At 44.4% G+C, this 17,945-nt stretch overlaps 1 protein-coding gene across 1 annotated transcript in view; it reads right to left on the minus strand.

Annotated features, from left to right (window-relative positions):
- Cfap54 (cilia and flagella associated protein 54) overlaps positions 1-17,945 on the minus strand; it is a 286,067-nt gene that overhangs the window by 238,596 nt on the left and 29,526 nt on the right. Inside the window, exons 9-15 of the mRNA XM_036170056.1 lie at positions 16,177-16,375; positions 10,833-11,014; positions 10,579-10,744; positions 9,122-9,207; positions 6,954-7,088; positions 5,745-5,895; positions 4,107-4,183 (exon numbers count right to left, since the gene is read on the minus strand). Coding sequence (XP_036025949.1) covers positions 4,107-4,183; positions 5,745-5,895; positions 6,954-7,088; positions 9,122-9,207; positions 10,579-10,744; positions 10,833-11,014; positions 16,177-16,375 — 996 coding nt within the window. The remainder of the gene's footprint in view (positions 1-4,106; positions 4,184-5,744; positions 5,896-6,953; positions 7,089-9,121; positions 9,208-10,578; positions 10,745-10,832; positions 11,015-16,176; positions 16,376-17,945) is intronic.

A 17,945-nucleotide genomic window follows, 5' to 3' on the forward strand; every position in this document is an offset into this window, starting at 1 on the left:
CCACCCCGTGACAGAAATCAGCGAAGGAACCATAGAACCTAAGTGTGAGGTCAAGACAGAAAAGGTAGCCCCCATGTTCACCAGGAAGATGATGGACTTACCTGCCACCTGGAGCATTACCCTGGGCTTGGGGAGGGTGATGGGAGTCTCAGAGTCTGGGCACATTAATCCTCTACCAGGCCAAGGAGCTCGAGAAATGAAATGGGTATCCAGGACCATGGCTGCCACAGGGGAGGCTGTGTCAAGGCGGGTATACTGAATCATGGTCTCTTGTAGTCAGTTTAGAAAAATGGCCAGATCCTTGTCAGCCTGTTAAAATTATTGACTTTGTTTGAGACAGTCTCCATGACCTGAAGGAGGCAGAGAGAGGACCATGAGGTCCCTCCCCTGGCAGACGTTTTGACCTGGCTGGTAACCCATGTCACCCACAGGGACCGTATTGTCCACTAAGTGAGTCAGGTCTGTATGATCCTCGGGGTGAGAGTGGAGGCTTGGATGACATAAAGGTTGTGCCAGGTTTGGTCACAGGTTTGGAAAAACAGCCGAACTCCCTGGTATAAGCAGAGGGGTTAGCAGAAAAGGAGCCTGACTGCTTTTCAGTCTGCAAGAGATCCTGGAAAGAGAAAGGGACGTGAACCTGAACAGCCAGCCCCTCAGCTCCGGCCTTCTCTTAAGGAGTGCAGAGGTGAGCGGCAGTCTGTGAGAAGCCACAGAGGAGGACTCAGGGAGGGTAGGCCCCCTGTGTAGATGGGGACCAGAGTGTGGGTTGTGACATCGTGGAAGGGGAAGACAAGGAGAGGGAAGGAGGGTGGGAAGGAAGTGGATGTAAGGGCTGACCTTCACGTGGAACCTTCTTCACGTAGAGAAGAAGGAGGAACAGGAGGAGGAAGGAGAGAGGTGGGAGAGGGGGAGGAGAGAGGTGGGAGAGGGGGAGGAGAGAGGTGGGAGAGGGGGAGGAGAGAGGTGGGAGAGGGGGAGGAGAGAGGTGGGGGAGGGGGAGGGGAGGAGAGAGGTGGGAGAGGGGGAGGAGGCTGGCCTTTGTCTTGGGATGGGGAAGGGGAAGGAGGAAGCGGAGAGGAAAGGAGGAAAAGTCTGGCCACTAGGTGGAGTATGAGTCGGTGAGGAAGGGGGAGGGGTAGGCAGGGCTCTGGGAAGGAGTGGGGGCGTCAGTGACTCAAGCAGCTCAGCCAGGGGCGGAGGGCTCAGGGTCCAAGCCTCCAGATAACAGGGCATCCCTGACCAGCAAGACTTGGGCCATCAAGCACTGGCTGCAGAGGGAAGGGTGGGTGGGAGCACAGACCCCAAAAGCCCTGGACATAAGGGAACTCAAACCATGTGCCCATACCAGCAGAAATGTTCAAGATCACAGAGGATGTTAAAATCAAGAGTGCCCTCTGGTGGCCATTTAGACTGGTTATGCAGAGTGTACCAAGGCCAGACCACAGAACAAAGGAAAATCGGGGGTGTGGGGTGTGAATTCTAGGACAGCCCCGATTTGGATAAATTTTGTATCAGGCACCTCAGGGACAACTGAGGATCGGGTTTAGATCTGGCGTTGCCCATTCCTGAGCCTGTGCCAAAGACCAAAGACTAGAGCAAGGCATCCCCTGCAGTAGCGGGGAGTCCATAGTGGGGATGGGGTAGCCTTGGGAAGGATGTCCCCCAATCCAGCAAGGCCCCTCGGAACAGTTTCTGTTCTGGAATGGGCTTGCTCTGGCACGGCCATGACTCTTGACAGGGAGCCTGGGGTACTGGACCCAGAGAAGTACCCAATACCTCTGGGGAGAGGGAACAGGGGTTCCCAAGCGGCCAGGGGCCCTGCCTTCAGGCTGGGGGCTCCACTCTTCCCAGGATTCAGCACCAGATAATAGGTTTCTGCCCATGCAAAATGCCAGCTCAGACCAGATTAAAAGCAGAAAAATGAAGGTTTATTTGGCATTGCTCCTGGGTGGGTTTACCAGTCCCAAAGAAGGGGCCAGAGAAGTCCAGTGCCCAGGCTACGGCAGGGAGGTTTTATAGACGTTAGGTGAGGGGTGATGACATGTCAGCCAGGAGCTGGGATTGTGCCCAAGTGTGGTCAAAAGCTCAGTCCCTGGGTGGGCACTTGAGTGGGCTGGCCATGTCAGAAAGGTGGGTTGTATTGCCTGCCAGAAACGTGGAACTGGACTTTTGGTACCATTCCTGTGTTCAGAGTTTTCTCAGTGTGGGCAGGGTCGGGAGAAGTCGCGTTAGGGTTCCAACCTAACATCAGCACACACACACACACACACACACACACACACACACACACACACACAAATCAAGAAAATACTGCATCTACTGAACATATACAGACATTTTCGTGTCACTGTTTCCTAAACAATACACTATACTAGTTACACAATTCACTGTGTTCAGTATTAAGAGTAATCTAGGAAACTGTAAAGTACACAGGAGGGCAAGCCCAGCTGCTAGATAAACACTGTACCACCTTACACAAGAGACAGCCTGCCCATTGATGTTAGCACCTGGGAGGGTTCCAGAACCAATCCATCAGGGATCCTAAGGGAAACTATCCAAAAATACTCAATCTCTTAAACTTCATTATAAGAATCTCTAGAGGTTTCAAAACAGATAGCAGTGAGAAGCACTAATAGCAAACAGGGCAAGTGCCGCCAAAATAATGTTACAAAAAGCAGCAGAATATGACATGTTAAAAATATAAACCAGGCGGTGGTGGCACATGCCTTTAATCCCAGCACTCAGGAGGCAGAGGCAGGCGGATCTCTGTGAGTTCAAGGCCAGCCTGGGCTACAGAGTGAGTTCCAGGACAGTCAGAGCTGTTATACAGAGAAACCCTGTCTCAAAAAAACAATATATATAATTACATATATTATTATTGTTTATATATAATAACAATATATAAACAAAACATATATATGATAAACTGAAATAGGGCATGAAGGCGTAGAAAATGACACAGGATATCAAGACAATGAAGTCGTATATTTTCATTTTGTATATTGTTAAACACCCCCCAATGTCAATGCAGCTTTCATAACTTAGTCTACAGTTTATCAGAAAAATCAAAATATTCACTGGCTTCCTCACTAGGGAAATATTTTTAAATTCATCCATAAAACATGGAGAGGCTGGTACATGCTCCACAATGAATAAGAGGTGTTTTGTTCTCAGATAATAAAACACATGATATTCTACATCGCCTTAGAAAATGACACAGCTTATAGGCAAAGTGACCCCTGGGAAATTCCACAGCAAAGGACCCTATTGCGTTTAATTAAAATCATCCATGACTGTTTGCCATGACTTCTATTCGTGAAGCACAGTCCCGGAATCACAGAGGACAGGCAACATGCACTGCTCTCTCTGGATGATGCCTCCAAACAGGTAGATGTCAGCTGTGTATGTAAGGCAGCTCCATTCAGATCTAGACAGAAATGCTCATGTAGAGAAGTAATTCAAATATTGTAAGAAAAGCAAACCGCTGTGTAGCTTCCCACCCTTTCTCCTTCAAGACAAAGCTTACTAAGCACTCCCGAGCGCCATCAGCATCCTTGGTGCATTTCAATCAGGTAAGAACTCATTCAGCCTGCCAGAGGCATGTGCTGAGCGGAGCATCCCCACTCTTGAAATCTCTGACTCAGGACATATTCAAACAAGCAGTGATAATGTAACGGCAAGACCTCCGTCGGAGAGATGCTCAGTGGTTAAAGGCGCACACTGTTCTCAAAGGACCCGGGTTTGATTTCAACACCTCCTTCCTCCAGTGACTCACAACTGCGTAACTCTAGCTTTGGGAGATCTAACACCCTCTTGTGGCTTCTGCAGGTACTGCATTCATGTGTACAAACTCACACAGAGGCACACACTAAGACTGTCTAGGTTTCTGTGTTAAACTTTCATTTAGGACTGGTGGTACCTATTCTAGAGGAAAGGCCAAGTGGGAGGGTGTATTTGTAGTGACCAATACACACACAGCAACAAAAATTCTTTAAGTTTCAACACCCAGAGACATTTCTATAATGAACCACTATACATTTGTAAATTTGATATTGAAAATAAAAATTAACATTTTAAAATATGTTCTCCATAATATATTGCAGTACCTTTAATATTGGAAGGACTTCTGGGATCCCCTTTGGAGTCCCAGGGAACTCCTCAGGCCCTTTTTTTGCAGATAATTCTGAAAAAGAAAGGAAGTGAGGAAAAAGAAAGAGATGAGGAAGAAATGAGAGCAAGACAGAAGGAAAATGCAGAAGGAATGGAAGGGGGAGACAAAATGGAAATACAGGAGTGAATCCAGATGATTAAACCAGTCTACTAAATCAGTTATCTTTCTTAATTAATGATCTTAGAAATGACTCATCACCAGAATTCGACAAGATATCAAAATGTTTCTTTTGTGTACTTAGTTTTACTTATATCAAATAATCTTTAAAAAAAAAAAAAAAAACCTCAAGAATTGTTTCTCAACAAGGTGGCAGCACCAGGGGAGTCTTTAGTCTTTGCTCATCGCCTTGTTCTATAAAACCCATTTAAAAGAATGCACAACCTTATGGACTTAGACAAATACTAGAGAAATCTGGCCCAAACTAGAGGAATATAAATTATAAATATTTTAAAGTAATGCTGCATTTCCTATATTTTAAAAACATACTTAATAACTCCAATGAAACAACATATTCATTCATAAATAGCCCATATTCCAATGTTGATGGCAATTTCTTAACAAAAAATGAAAGCCTTCGGTTGTATTTAGCCCAGTTATGAGCAGTGTAAAACAATTATCTTCCAAAAGTAACTCGTGCATGAAACAGCAAAACTGAATAAGAAACAGACTTTTAAAGATGGAATCATTTTGGCATTTTGCTTCTAGGAACAGACAATCTAGAAAATGTCTCTTGGCTGCAGAAAAGACAGGCAACACTTTTTACACTCATAAGCTAAGAAGATAATAAAATAATAAATATGAGGCAAGGAGCCTGGAAGAGGAAATCGGGAGTGTAGAGAGGCAGGAAGGTGAGCCAGGAATGGTAACACAGGTTTGCAGCCCCAATACTTGGGGGTAGAGGCAAAGGGATCAGGAGTTCAAGTGCAGCCTTTGCTACACAGCGAGTTCAAGGCCAGCCTGGGCTAACTGAGACCTCATCTTATTAAAAACAAAACCAAAGCCTACTTCTCCTATTGGATACTATGAAAATTCTGAAGAGGGAAACTGGGCGCCATTTTACAGCCCTGAGGAGCATCGGTGACAGCAAATTAGGAATGAGACAATAAAAATGGCAGACCATTGCTTCCTCACACAAATACTCATTGGAGAGGGTTTCTCTGTGCCAGGCAGTATGGCAAGGGCCCAGAAGGCAGCAGCATAAAAACATGCTTTCTTCATTCATGAAGTGTTTGCTGAGAAATGAATGAGGAAAGGCATCAAAGGGAAATGAGAGAGGAAGGAAGGGGAAGGAGCTTGGCAACGGTGGAGTGTGTGGCGATTAGGAATGGGGAGGGGGAATACAGATGAGGGAGAGGCCATGTCCAGCCTCAAACCACAGAGCGTCTACCGTTTCCCCTGTTTACCTGGTTAAGCACACACCATTATCTCTCTCTGTAAAGCATCAAGGAAGCCCACTAATGAGATGCCTAGCTCCTGTGATCGGCAGTTATCCTGTATTCTAATTTATGTTTACATCGCTAATTTGTCCATGCATATGCTAAGAGTCTCATCATGCATTTCATCTATCATTTACCTGCAGATTTCCTGAATTTTCTTTTTGGGCTCCCCAAGGACTCTAATATCTCAGTTATTCGTAACGTGATCTCAGCCACCATCACAATGTCCAAATCTTCCAGTTGATAGCAGTGAATCACTTCACTTATCTGCCATAGGAGATAAACCCACTACAAAAAGAAAATGCAAATCAAAATAAATTAATAGTAAATTGTATGAAGAGGCAAAGTTATCAAATTTTAGTTTTCCCTGACCACAACCAAGCTTAAGAAGGCTTCTTTATTAATGTATCTTAATCATAAACTACATAAAGTGACTTTAATGAAATATTTAACAATAAATGTGTTTAAAAACATCCATAAATATTCACCTGCTTATAAAGTACATGCCTGTAGCTACAATGGAAACTTTATGATGTTATTTTTTCACATCATCAATATTTGCTATATTCTCAAAGTACAAAGTCAGCCAAGTGGGCATGTGTTTCTGGTCCCACTCCAGGTGCTCAGAAATTGACTTTCATGACTATGTCCCCAAAGGATAGCACATGGACCAGCCAGCATTCTCTGAGGCCTATGATGAAACGGTATCTATCTACCATTATTATGACTTAAAAGAGAACATGACCAAAATGTTAGATCAGTACCATTAGTTGTAGGAAGCTCGGGCGCACTAGAAATAAAACATTTGTCACTAAATATTTTATCTAAGTTCCCAGTTTTATAATGCTCAAATCCCCCACTTTCTCCTTCCAATGGGGGGGGGGGGGCAACAGCTCTGTTAAGTAATATATATTATCAAGTAGAGCCCTAATATATGTTATCAAGGAGCACTCTAATATATATTATCGAGGAGCACTCTAATATATATTATTGAGGAGAGAAAAGCACCCTGGTGCTCCTGACTTATTTCTACTCTTATTATTCCTCTGCTTGATAAATGCCATCCACGCTCATACAGCCTAGACACACTGCATTTGTTCCTTCCTTTAAAAATGAAACCATTTTCCACTCTTTGAAAGCAGGCTGGGCCAGGGCCCAGCAGCACACCTCCTGAGCAGGTTCAGTAAGCACTATAAAGAATGGCTTCCTACCGCACACATCAGCAAAGACCCGGAGCTACGGGGTAGATCCTAGGGAAGGCCCAGTTTGGAAATGTGTACTCAACTTGAATTAAAAAACAAAAATAACACAACTCATGTGAAAGGAAAGCAAAAGGGAGTGAGTACTTTGTTGGTGCTGATCTTGTGAGAATATTTCGCAAAGTCGCTTCTGGACGCGTTTATCCTCTGAATCCCAAGCTTGCATTTCTGCCATAAGAACGTTATTGTGTCCACAACGATATCCTTATCAGGCTGAATACCCTGAAAACAAAAATGGTGAGTGTGTGAGTAAGAAGAATACGATGTGTGTCCACAACGTTCAGTGTGGGTCAGGCAACACTCCTGTAAGCGCTTCACGTGTCCCAAATCACCCACCCCTCACCAAATCAGTGGACTAAGGCAAGTGCCTTCACTGCCGTTAACAGATAGAGAGAACCCACGTGGGAATGGTTTCCCACGGGTAAGTGACCAGGAAGTCACAGATGAGACATTAGCACCTAAGCAGTCACGCTCCCTGAGTCTCACCTAGCACACTGTGAACTAGTCAGCTCTCTAAAAAAAGCAGTCCAAAACATTTTCATCCAAGACTGTGAACCGTGGAGTCCTCTCTAACCTGGCAAAGTACACTTCTTTCTTTCTTGTATTCAAATAATAAAGAACAGGAGAGGAAAAGGGTAAAGTGTAACAGGGGCAGGAGGAGCATGCAGAGGGAGGGGGAGAGAATGCAGGGGAGGGTGGAGAATAACCAGCAGAACTGAGCAGATCTCTCTGTGGGCATCAGCACAGGGCCCGGGATGGGCGTGCCCCCGCTCTGATGAGTTGGCTTTTGTCAGAAGAAAAGAGGACTCCTTATGTATGAACTGGAAAGTAAGTGATTAGAACACAGCAAATGTGGCTCCCTGGAAGCTCTGGGACTTAAGCTGCTGCTATGTGCCACCGCTCTCAGGCACTTGGGGACAGAACAGACACCAAACACTGGGAAATGTGCATGGACTTGAGTCAAGCTGAGCCGAACTAAGACACATCGTGTATTCTTCTTAAATGCATAAGCGAAAGGTCTTTGCCCTTTTAAGTCTTGATTTGTTGTTGTTGTTGTTGTTGTTGTTAAGCTGGCCCATTATAATAATTATGTTTCCTGCCTGTCTTACAAAATTAAACACCTGGCTGGGTCCGTTGATGTCACTTTACTACTCGTGAGGCGGAGACACACAGAGGACCTCAACTCCAAGGCTAGCCTGGGCAACTTAATGACATTCTGTCTCAAAATCCAAAGTCAAAAGTGGGCAGGGGAGCTAGCTCTGGGATAGAGTACTTGTCTCGATACATGCAGCCCTGTATTCTATCCCAAGCACTGAGAGAGAGAGAAAAATCTACTACACATTCCAAGACACTCTAATAAATTCAGAAGAAATAGAAATACTGTAAGAACAGAGCATACTTTAATCCTCTATTGTGTTTCATCTACCTGGGAAAACAGTAATGCAAAACTTTATAATTACCATTTCTGCTTTTCATAATCAAAAACCTAAATTTCAAATACAATGTCGTGAGAATTCCAATATTATCTATAAAAGGATTGAAAACAGATTTAGGATAGTACTGCTCAACACCGGCTTCCAGGGAAGCTCAGGGACCCTGGGACCCAAATTTAAACGTAGTGCTAGAAGACCAGGGATAATGCAGCTCACGGGTAGAGCACTCTGTCAAGTCGGACCCTAGGGTCAATCCCTCCCTGCCCCTGGGGGATAGGGGGAGGAAAGGAGAAGGGAGGGGAAAGGGGAAGAGAGGAGAGAGAGAGAGAGAGAGAGAGAGAGAGAGAGAGAGAGAGATCATGAGATACACAATAAGTCGCTCTTTCCAAATGCAAAAAAACAGGAGCTGGGGCAGGCTGAGACACTGCTTTTACCCAGGCACCTGCACATGGGCCATTTCTAAGTTCTGGGCACCGTGTGAGAGGTGACACTAAGCAGGCATTGTCACCATGGGCCGAAAAGCACCATGGCCATAATGCACTAAACATACTCGCTCTCCCTCAGAACTGCCGCCCGGGTTCCCCATCTTTGGATGAATCACAGCTAGCCTAGGCCTTCGCCCTAAAGAAGCAGATTGACACCCATGATGGCAAAAAGGAGCCAAAAGCTCCAAGCCACAACCAACGCGACGATGTGTTCTCTAATGTTCGCAAATAATTAAGAACTTCAAGAGCAGATCTCGTCACAGTTTAAGGCTGGGCCAGACTCCTGAAAGGTTTTTCCTCCCACACTGTTACAACTTATTCCAGAGAGTTACTTCACCTTGGAAGGGATACAAACACAGTAATGAAGAATTGCTGCCAAATGAAAAATGTCTTCTGAGTAACCACAGCTCCTCACACAGGACTCTGCAAACCAAAGGCAGATGATGAGGGTAAGAAACCAACTTCTAAGCCTCGAGTACAAAACACAGACGTGCTACAAAAATGGCACAGGTGATGCCTGGACCATTTATCATGCCAGTACACTGTTTAAAAGGTTTTCTTGTCAAAGTTAACCTCAGTAGCTGTAATGCAATTTAAATAGACTAATGTTTTTATTATTAACCCTCAGTACATATGCCAACTATGTCCAAAGAGAAGTTGAGAAGTCTTAGAATACTAGGATGGTCTGAAACATGGCGGCTGGAGAAATAAAGGTGTTGATTCAGATACTGATAGAAAAGTAAAGTCTCTCACTATGGGTACAAGTGAATTACTGCGAGGGAACGGCTATGTGATGCCTAAAAGGGCATGGGAGACTGTGGTATTTTATTTGTGCAACCCAATATAGTTTATCTGAGGATCAGAGGAAACAGCCAGCCACTACAATAAGCATAGAAGTCAGGCAATGGTAGCACGCGGCCTTTAATCCTGTCACTTGGCAGGCAGGGATCCATCTGGATCTCTGTGAGTTCAAGGCCACACTGGAAACAGAGCCAGGTGTGGTGGCACATGCCTTAAATTCCAACACTAGTTAACCATAAAGGTCTGGAGGTCTGTACGGACAAACAGGAAGTGACAGAGCTGGGCCAGAAGAGGAAGTGATGTAACTGGACAGAGAGAGCAAATGAGATGGCAGAACAGAAAGGCATATAGGTGTGGGTATACAGGAAGTAGGTCTCTTTGGAAGCTGAGGGTGGGTAAGGTGAGGTTGGCTTGTGGCTTTTCCTATCCCTCTGATCTCTCGGGTTTTAACCCCGATATCTGGCTCTGGGTTTTTTATTTAATAAGACTATTCAACAGTTCATCTACAGAAAATAAACAAAGCTCACTAATCTAAAGGCAGATTAGATGCTAAATTATCTGTACAATAACGCTTAAATTATTGAAGTCCTACAACAGAAAACACTGCATGCTGGAGAGAAGGGACAACCCAACTTTCTCTCTGCTCAGCCGATTCCCATCCCCCTTCACCATTGCCCTTTGCCCTTTGCCCTTTGCCCTTTGGTCAGCAGCCCTGCTCACCTCCCACTCCCTGTAACACCTACATAGGACTTTTTTCTTTTGTCAAAGGCAGTTCATGCGTGGTGACAACACATCATCGGATACCCAGCTGTTTCTGACCTACCACACTCCCAAACTCCACTGCTCCTAGCCACACAGTCACTGCAGCCAAACCCTCAGTCACCAGGCACACCCCCAGTCCTTAAGCCTCCAACATACTTTGTCTCATCTTACCTGAAAAGACCATGTCTTCTCACACAGAGCAATTTTTTAAAAATGCAGGTAAATACTCACCATGACAAGCAATATGTTTTAGATAAATTTGAATGGGCTGTGCCTGCTTATCATTTTCCAGAGGGAAGATCGAACCTTTGTTTTTCTTTAAATTGATCAGTGGCTCTATTGCAACCAGAAGAATTAAATCCTTCTCTGCTTTCTTCAAATCGGGGCTATCCTGCTTCTGAGAAAAGTATATCCCACAAGGTAATTAGCAAGTCCACGCCATTTTAACAGAACAGAAAACAAATGAAGAGCTTTGCATGTGTTACCTGGAGAAAGTAAATAAGCTGTCCAGCTAGTGATTCAAATAATCCCCATTCCTCGTAAGTAAAAGCCAATTTTGCAAATTTGACAGCGGCAAGCGCAGAAATGACATTTTTCCTTTCCACCACATGCTCCAGGAGACACGTTTTTGGGAAATCAAGTTTTCCGTGTGTACTAACATTTGAAACTAGAAAAGGAGAGGGGAATGTCTGGGTGTCATTCATGCAAGGAGACATTTACTAGACATTAACCATCAGACATTATCAGGAAAACAATGATTAAAAAAGGGGGGGGGGGGGGACACAGTCCCCAACCTCACTGTGGCTGAGTTTGCAGGGTAGTAGGGCCAAGTAAGAAACCTAAGTGGGCAAATGCACAGTGCTAGGGAGACAAATAGTAAGGGCATCTAACACAGGGAGGAGGGAGGACATGTGCTAAAGTCACTCGGAAGAAGGCGCACAGCCATCTGGAGAGATGGCCAGGGGTTACGAATACCATTCTCACAGAGGACCCAGTGGTTGCCAGCACCTACATGGCAGCTTACAACTGTTTATAATTCAAGTTCCATGGAATCCAATGGCTTCTTCTGGCCTCTGAAGACATCAGGGCACAGGGCACTAGGCACATATATGGTGCACAGACATCTGTTCAGGCAAAACACCCGTGCACATAAAATAAAAATAAATAAATCTTGTTTTAAGATGGAGGAGGAGAAGTGTAGACCATAAAAAACTTGCAACCATGAATTAGCTTCATAGGCAGCTTGACATTCAAACAAGACTAAACAAGGGAGTGTGGCTTTTAGGGTCGTCAGTAGCATAATTCACAGCAGTTGGCAGGATCAGCTATGTGCATGCTAAGAAACAGCATCAAATAAGTGAGGGCAGAGAGACAAAAGCCTGCCAAGGAGAGTGTTCAGTGAAAAACAGAGTCAGCAGGAGTGAGCACTACAGAACCTACAGAACAGTGTGGGAACGAAGCCCTGAGGAGGAGTCTTCACTGAGCACAAAGGAGATCATCTGTGAGGTTTTCAGCAACGTGGTAGGGAGAGAGGCTGCCTGATGTTTTAGTAGAAGGGAAGACTTGAGAACAATGAACACAGGTAACTCTCTTGGCATATCTGGCCATTTCACAGACACCCACAGAAGAAGATGAAAGAGGACCCAGTATAAGGGGACTGCTTGGAAGAACTTGAATACATAAAGAAGTGGAAACGTGTTCTTCCTGTTTCAGTGAAAGCTGTGTACAGGGTATGTGCAATGAGATAAGGTTTAGAATTTGAGTGAATGAAATCAAAGAAATTCTCACTTGTGGTGGTGTGAATAGGAATGGCCCCCATAGATTCATGTGTTTGAAGGTTCAGCCCATGGAGGTGTTGCCTTGTTGGAGTAGATGTGGCCCTGTTGAGGAAGTGTGTCACTGTGGAGTAGACTTTGAGGTCTCATATGCTCAAGCTACACCCAGTGCAGTACACAGTCTCCTTCTGCTGCCTGCAAATCAAGGTGTAGAACTCTCAGCTCCTTCTCCAGCACCGTGTCTGCCTGCATGCTGCCATGTTCTCCACTACAATGAAAATGGACTAAACCTCTGAAACTATAAGCCAGCCTCAATTAAATGTTTCCTTTATAAGAATTATTATGGTCATGGTGTCTCTTCACAGCCATAGAAACCCTAACTAAGATACCACTTGAGAACTTTTTAAATTGAAAATAGATTTTTTTCATATAAAAAATATTCTGATCATGGTTTCCCCTTCTCCAGTTTCTCTTGGAACTTTTTAAATGAAGACATGAGGTGTTATTTTCATTAAAGTATGGGGTCAGAGGCTCACTGCCTTCAGGTGAGGACACACACACACACACACACACACACACACACACACACACACACAAGTTATTCAAGCTAACATCTAGCTTCCTATATCTCCTCCTAGATAGACATTAGAGCCAAATCAGCTGGCTACTTCCAGGTGGTGGTGGTGCATGCCTTTAATCCCAGCGCTTTGGAGGCAGAGGTGGACAGATCCCCATGAGTTCGAGGCCAGCCTGGTCTGAGAGTGAGTTCCAGGACAGCCAAGGCTACACAGAGAAACTCTGTCTTGAACAAAACAAAATCATCTGGCTACTGCAAGGCCACAAAAGGTAAGGTCATGTGGAAAGCAAATTAGATATGCAAATATTTTCAAAGAAAACCCACAAAGTGAGCATCCTTTACCACAGGAAGCAGAAAAACGGAGCAGAGAGAATGAGAATTTAAGCTCAGTGTTCTCTCAGAAATGAGAAGACCTCAGAAGCATGAAGTGAGGATTGGGCCCCTAGGGAAAGGAACGAGTAGGGATTGCGTCCAAAGTCTACCAGTGGTGAGACAATAAACTGGGTTGGTGGACAGAAGGCCAGGACAGAAAAAAATAAAGCACAAATGAGTGACGTGGAAACTCACATTGAGGAGCCCTCTCAGAAATGACAAAAGGGAGGAGAAAAAATAAGATGGGAGGTTGGTGATGAATGTAAAAACGTTGACATTTGTTTAGTATGTCTTGAAGAAAGAAAGGTAGATACGGAGAAGAAATGCAACAGTAATGGGAAATTAAAAACAAAAACACAAGAGCTCAAAATGCCTCCTGCATCACTGGACCCAGGGTGGTGAGACATAAAAATAACATAAGAACGATGAAAGTATAAAATCTAAAGCCTACAGAACAATGAGGTTTAACTATCAAACTCCCCACAGAAACCCTGTGTCCAAGACATGGAGATATAGTGTGCAGACGTTAGAATAAACAAGCCTTATAAAGTAAGGCTTGCTATCCACTCCTTAACATCCTCAGTGTCCAGACTTGAGCAGAAAGAACTAAATTTAAACAGACGCAATGAAAATTGGGAAGTAGCCATGAGGAGGACAAATTAATAAAACTACTGATTGTCGACAAATTAATAAAACTATGGATGGTCTTAGAAAAGCAGTCATCAGAGGTTGTGTACAGAACAGAAAAAAGAAGAAGAAATTAGCAGTATATTCAGAAAGTAGGCAAAGAGGAAGAGGATTGTAGTTGGCAGGAAAGCCATTCAGCATCTTTAGCCTTTAGGAAAACACAGATTGAAGACACAGGGAGATTCCATTATCCACCTATAAGAATAAACTAAAATAAAAAAAATTTTAAAAATGGTTGGCAATTTAGCTCAGTGGTAGAGCACTTGCTTAGCAAGCACAAGGCCCTGAGTTCAGTCCTCAGCTCCAGGGATTGGGGAATGGGGGGGGGGGAGGCAGGATATAGTGGGAACACCAATGCTGTCAATGATGCCACAAGATTGTGTCATTCACACATGGCAAGTTGGAATATTAAATGGCACCGTAAACCTGGAGAGAGTGACAGCAATCTCTCCCAAAACTAAACATACAGTCGTCATAGCAGTGAGCAATTAGACCACAGAAGTGCTACGCTATTTTCAAACAAAAGTTCATAGCAGAGTTATGCCTAATAGCCCCAAACTGGAGACAACGCAAAAGTCTCTCCATAAGTAAACAAACTGGCGCGTCTGTGCCACAACACACCACCCACACAACTGGACACCTCACTGGAGGACACTGCCGAGTGAGGAAATAGGATGTGTCTAAGCTGATGATAAGGATATTACAGTCAATGAGGAAAGGGAACTGTCTTCAAAATGGTGCTGTGTCAACTAGACAGCCACAAGAATAAACAAATGGTGCTCTCTACTTCATACCCACAGAAATAACATCAATGTGGACCTTGTGTAAGAAATGAAGCAACAGAACTTATAGAAGAAAACATGGTAGCTCATGTAGGGCATTGAGAAGGCAGACCCTTCTTAAATAGGACACAAAAAGGATTAACTATGAAGGATGTATTGGCAAACTGGACTACATGAAAATTTAAGAGTGTCTGGGGTCTGGAGAGATGGCGCAATGGTTAAAAGTATTGGCTGCTCTTCCCAGAACCCCACATAGTGGCTTACAACCATCAGTAATTCTGGTTCCAGGGAAACAGACACCCTCTGGTGGCACACAGTGGTACACAAACGTAAATGCACGCAAAAGACTCAGACACAAAACATAAAAATACAATTAATAATTACTGTCGTAACAGATACCATTCAGAGAATGGAAAGTGGGACTGGAGAGATGGCTCGGTCAGTAGAGGGCTTGCCATGCACACATAAGGAGGAGTTCCGTTTACCCATGTAAAACACCAGGTGTGGCGGCACCCTGTAATCCAGAGCTAAGGAAGAAGAAAGAGGAGGATCCCTGGGGCCTGCTGGCCAGTCAGTCTAACAAAACCAGTGACCCTGCCTCAAACAAACAAATAACAATCATCATTGAGTGTAGCAGAAATCTTAAAGTTACTTACTAATAAAATCAAACCTGAGCTCAGTTATTGGGGTGAACGCTGGAAGATCAGAGAAGCAGAACAAGCCACAGCTTCCTCACCTTGCCATTTCCTCAGCTGATCCTGTTTCCTCAGACTGGAAGCCTCTGAGTCCTCATCCAGAATGGATCTCAGCTGAACTGTGCTGCTCCAAGGCATGAAAGCTTAACCAGCCAAATGCTTCTAGTTTCTGGTCTTCATGCCTTATATATCTTTCCACTTTCTACCATCACTCCCTGGGATTAAAGGCGTGAGTCACCATGCTTGGCTGTATCCTTGAACAGATGGATTTCTGCCTCTGGAATGCTAGGATTAAAGGTGTGTGCTACCACTGCCTATCCTGTGTGTTTAATATTGTAGCTGTTCTGTCTCTGACCCCAGATAAGTTTATTAGGGTGCACAATATTTTGGGGAACACAATACCACCACAACTGAGGGGGATTCCTGAAGTCAGCCTCCTGTCTTCACACACACACACACACACACACACACACACACACACACACACACAGAGAGAGAGAGAGAGAGAGAGAGTCAGTGCTAACTGATTGTATGAACAATCCCATGAACAAAAAAGAAAAAAAGAAAAAGAAAAAAAACCCACAGCATCTATAAATCCCTCTAGTAGATGTCTGAACTAACGGTGCAGTGTTGAAGGTTCCTCATCTGTGGTCATACTGGGACAGTGCAGCTATCAGCACTCTGATTGATTCCGGTCAGTGCAATAAGTCAGGAAATGAAGGGGAAACATTAAGAGATTAAAGCCGGAAAAGAAAGAAATGTAATTCTCATTACTCGTGGATGATGGGTAATTTAGGGGAAAGAAAAACCCTACAAATGAATTATTGGCCACTGGATTCAAGGACAATATGTAAATTTGATACTGCTTTCTCACATATGAGCCATCATGCTGAAGGTGTTTGTTATCAGTGTCTACTATAAAAATATTAACATTTACTTACGAATCAAAAGTTCTTTCCCAGCCATGAACAGTTCTAAGACGACATCGCGGAGCTCCACTTCGTCTGTAACCAGAGGTCCAGTCTGCAGGATCCGCCTGCTTGAGTCGGAAAGAGCTTCCAAGACAGCCAGGAAGCGGGACGAGGTGCTATCAAATAGCTCGTCCAGCAGCCGTTCCGTGACCGTCCGTGGCCACACCATCTGGACATGAAAGAAAGCCTAAGTTACCGGGAGGCGAAGGCTCCTGCCTGCTTCCCTGATGCTGAGGGAGCAGTCAGTCTGATAGTGGGACAGTTGCTTGGGGGCCTTTTATACCATTACAGACTCCGTTTGAGTAAGTCACGACACCAAGGACTCCGCTGTTTCTTATGTGCCGGTGTGTCCAAGGCAGTGTAGAAAAACTACTTAGTGTGGCCATTTATCAAGGTAGTATTGTCTCCACGTGCCTTGTAGCACCCTGGTGACAGCCACAGGGAGGTGAGACTCAAACTTTGCTGGCCTGAAATCCCTTGGGGATGCCTTTTAGATTCAAGGCCAAATGTCCAGAAAAATCTGTGGGTTTAGGTCAGACAGTGTTGATAAATGCTGCAGGAAATTCTTATGCGGAATGTCCTCAAACTCAAATCTGAAACACTATTTTATGGTGTAAATAACTAGGGGTTTAGTGGTTATGCTATGGAAGGTTTGCTCAGCTATATACCAAAAGCAAGCTGCTGTGTAGCCTCTGAGACATCCAGCCACCCTCCTTCCTACTGAGCGACTTCACCTCCAGGTGTTTACTTCAAAGCTATTGCCTCTCACAAAGGGCCTGGTCTCTGCCTGTAGGCTGCCAATAAGGAGTCTGGTGCCTGTAAGATGGCATTTCCAGAACTGATATCCAGCTGGAAAATGCCAGCCACATTCCCATGATCCCCTTGCTTATTTCTTCTTCAAGGGGCAAAGCTAGAAAGACAGAAACGGCTAAAGCTGCCTTGAGCCATGTGTTCCTAGTACTAGCTTCCTGACCCATTAGCTTTTGTCTTTGATTCCGCAGGCCAACCCTACATCAAAATGCTCAAGAAAAGTTGAAGTCTATTCCTTGTTCTCTCTCTCTCTCTGTCAACAGAGGTGAGGCCTCCTCTGAAGATTTGTACTAGAGGTTAAAACAGTGCTTTAAAAATACATTTTAAAAAATATAAATAAATAAAAATTTACACATTTAAATCTATAATAAGCTTTTTAATAATTAGAAGTATCATAAATGAAATAATGTTTTCTGCTAATTGGTGAAAAGAACAGCCAGCCTGGGATACACAGTAAATTCTAGACCACCCTAGGCTACAAAGTGAGACCCTGTCTTAAAAAAAGCAACAGGAAAGAGTAAAGAAAGAAGGGAGGGAGGGAGGACAGCAGGGTGGGAGGGAAGGGTCAAACCCCACAAAGAGTATCTATTTCACTCCCCTCAAGACTGTATTTAATGCTGAGGTTGAGAGGGGCCATGTGACTAGTTACAATATGGGAGAAGTATATCACTTCCGTGCTGGGCATCACGGGCCCCCCTAAACTCTCTGTCCTCCCCTCCAGCAGAGAAGGCAGCAATGCCTGAATCAGAAGAACTGCTCCCAGGCCTCATCCTGAACAGCCACTTAGCAGGCCCCCTGGTGACTCTGCTGGCTCCTAACTCCCACGGGAAATTACTTTTGAATCTTCTGAGATGCGGGGGCTGTTGGGTGCTATAGTATAGCCCAGTTCATGATACTCCTAATGAGAAAACCTCAAAGCTAATGCCAAG

The sequence above is a fragment of the Onychomys torridus genome, chromosome 20 (genome assembly GCF_903995425.1).
Source record: "Onychomys torridus chromosome 20, mOncTor1.1, whole genome shotgun sequence".
Classification (NCBI taxonomy): domain Eukaryota; kingdom Metazoa; phylum Chordata; class Mammalia; order Rodentia; family Cricetidae; genus Onychomys; species Onychomys torridus.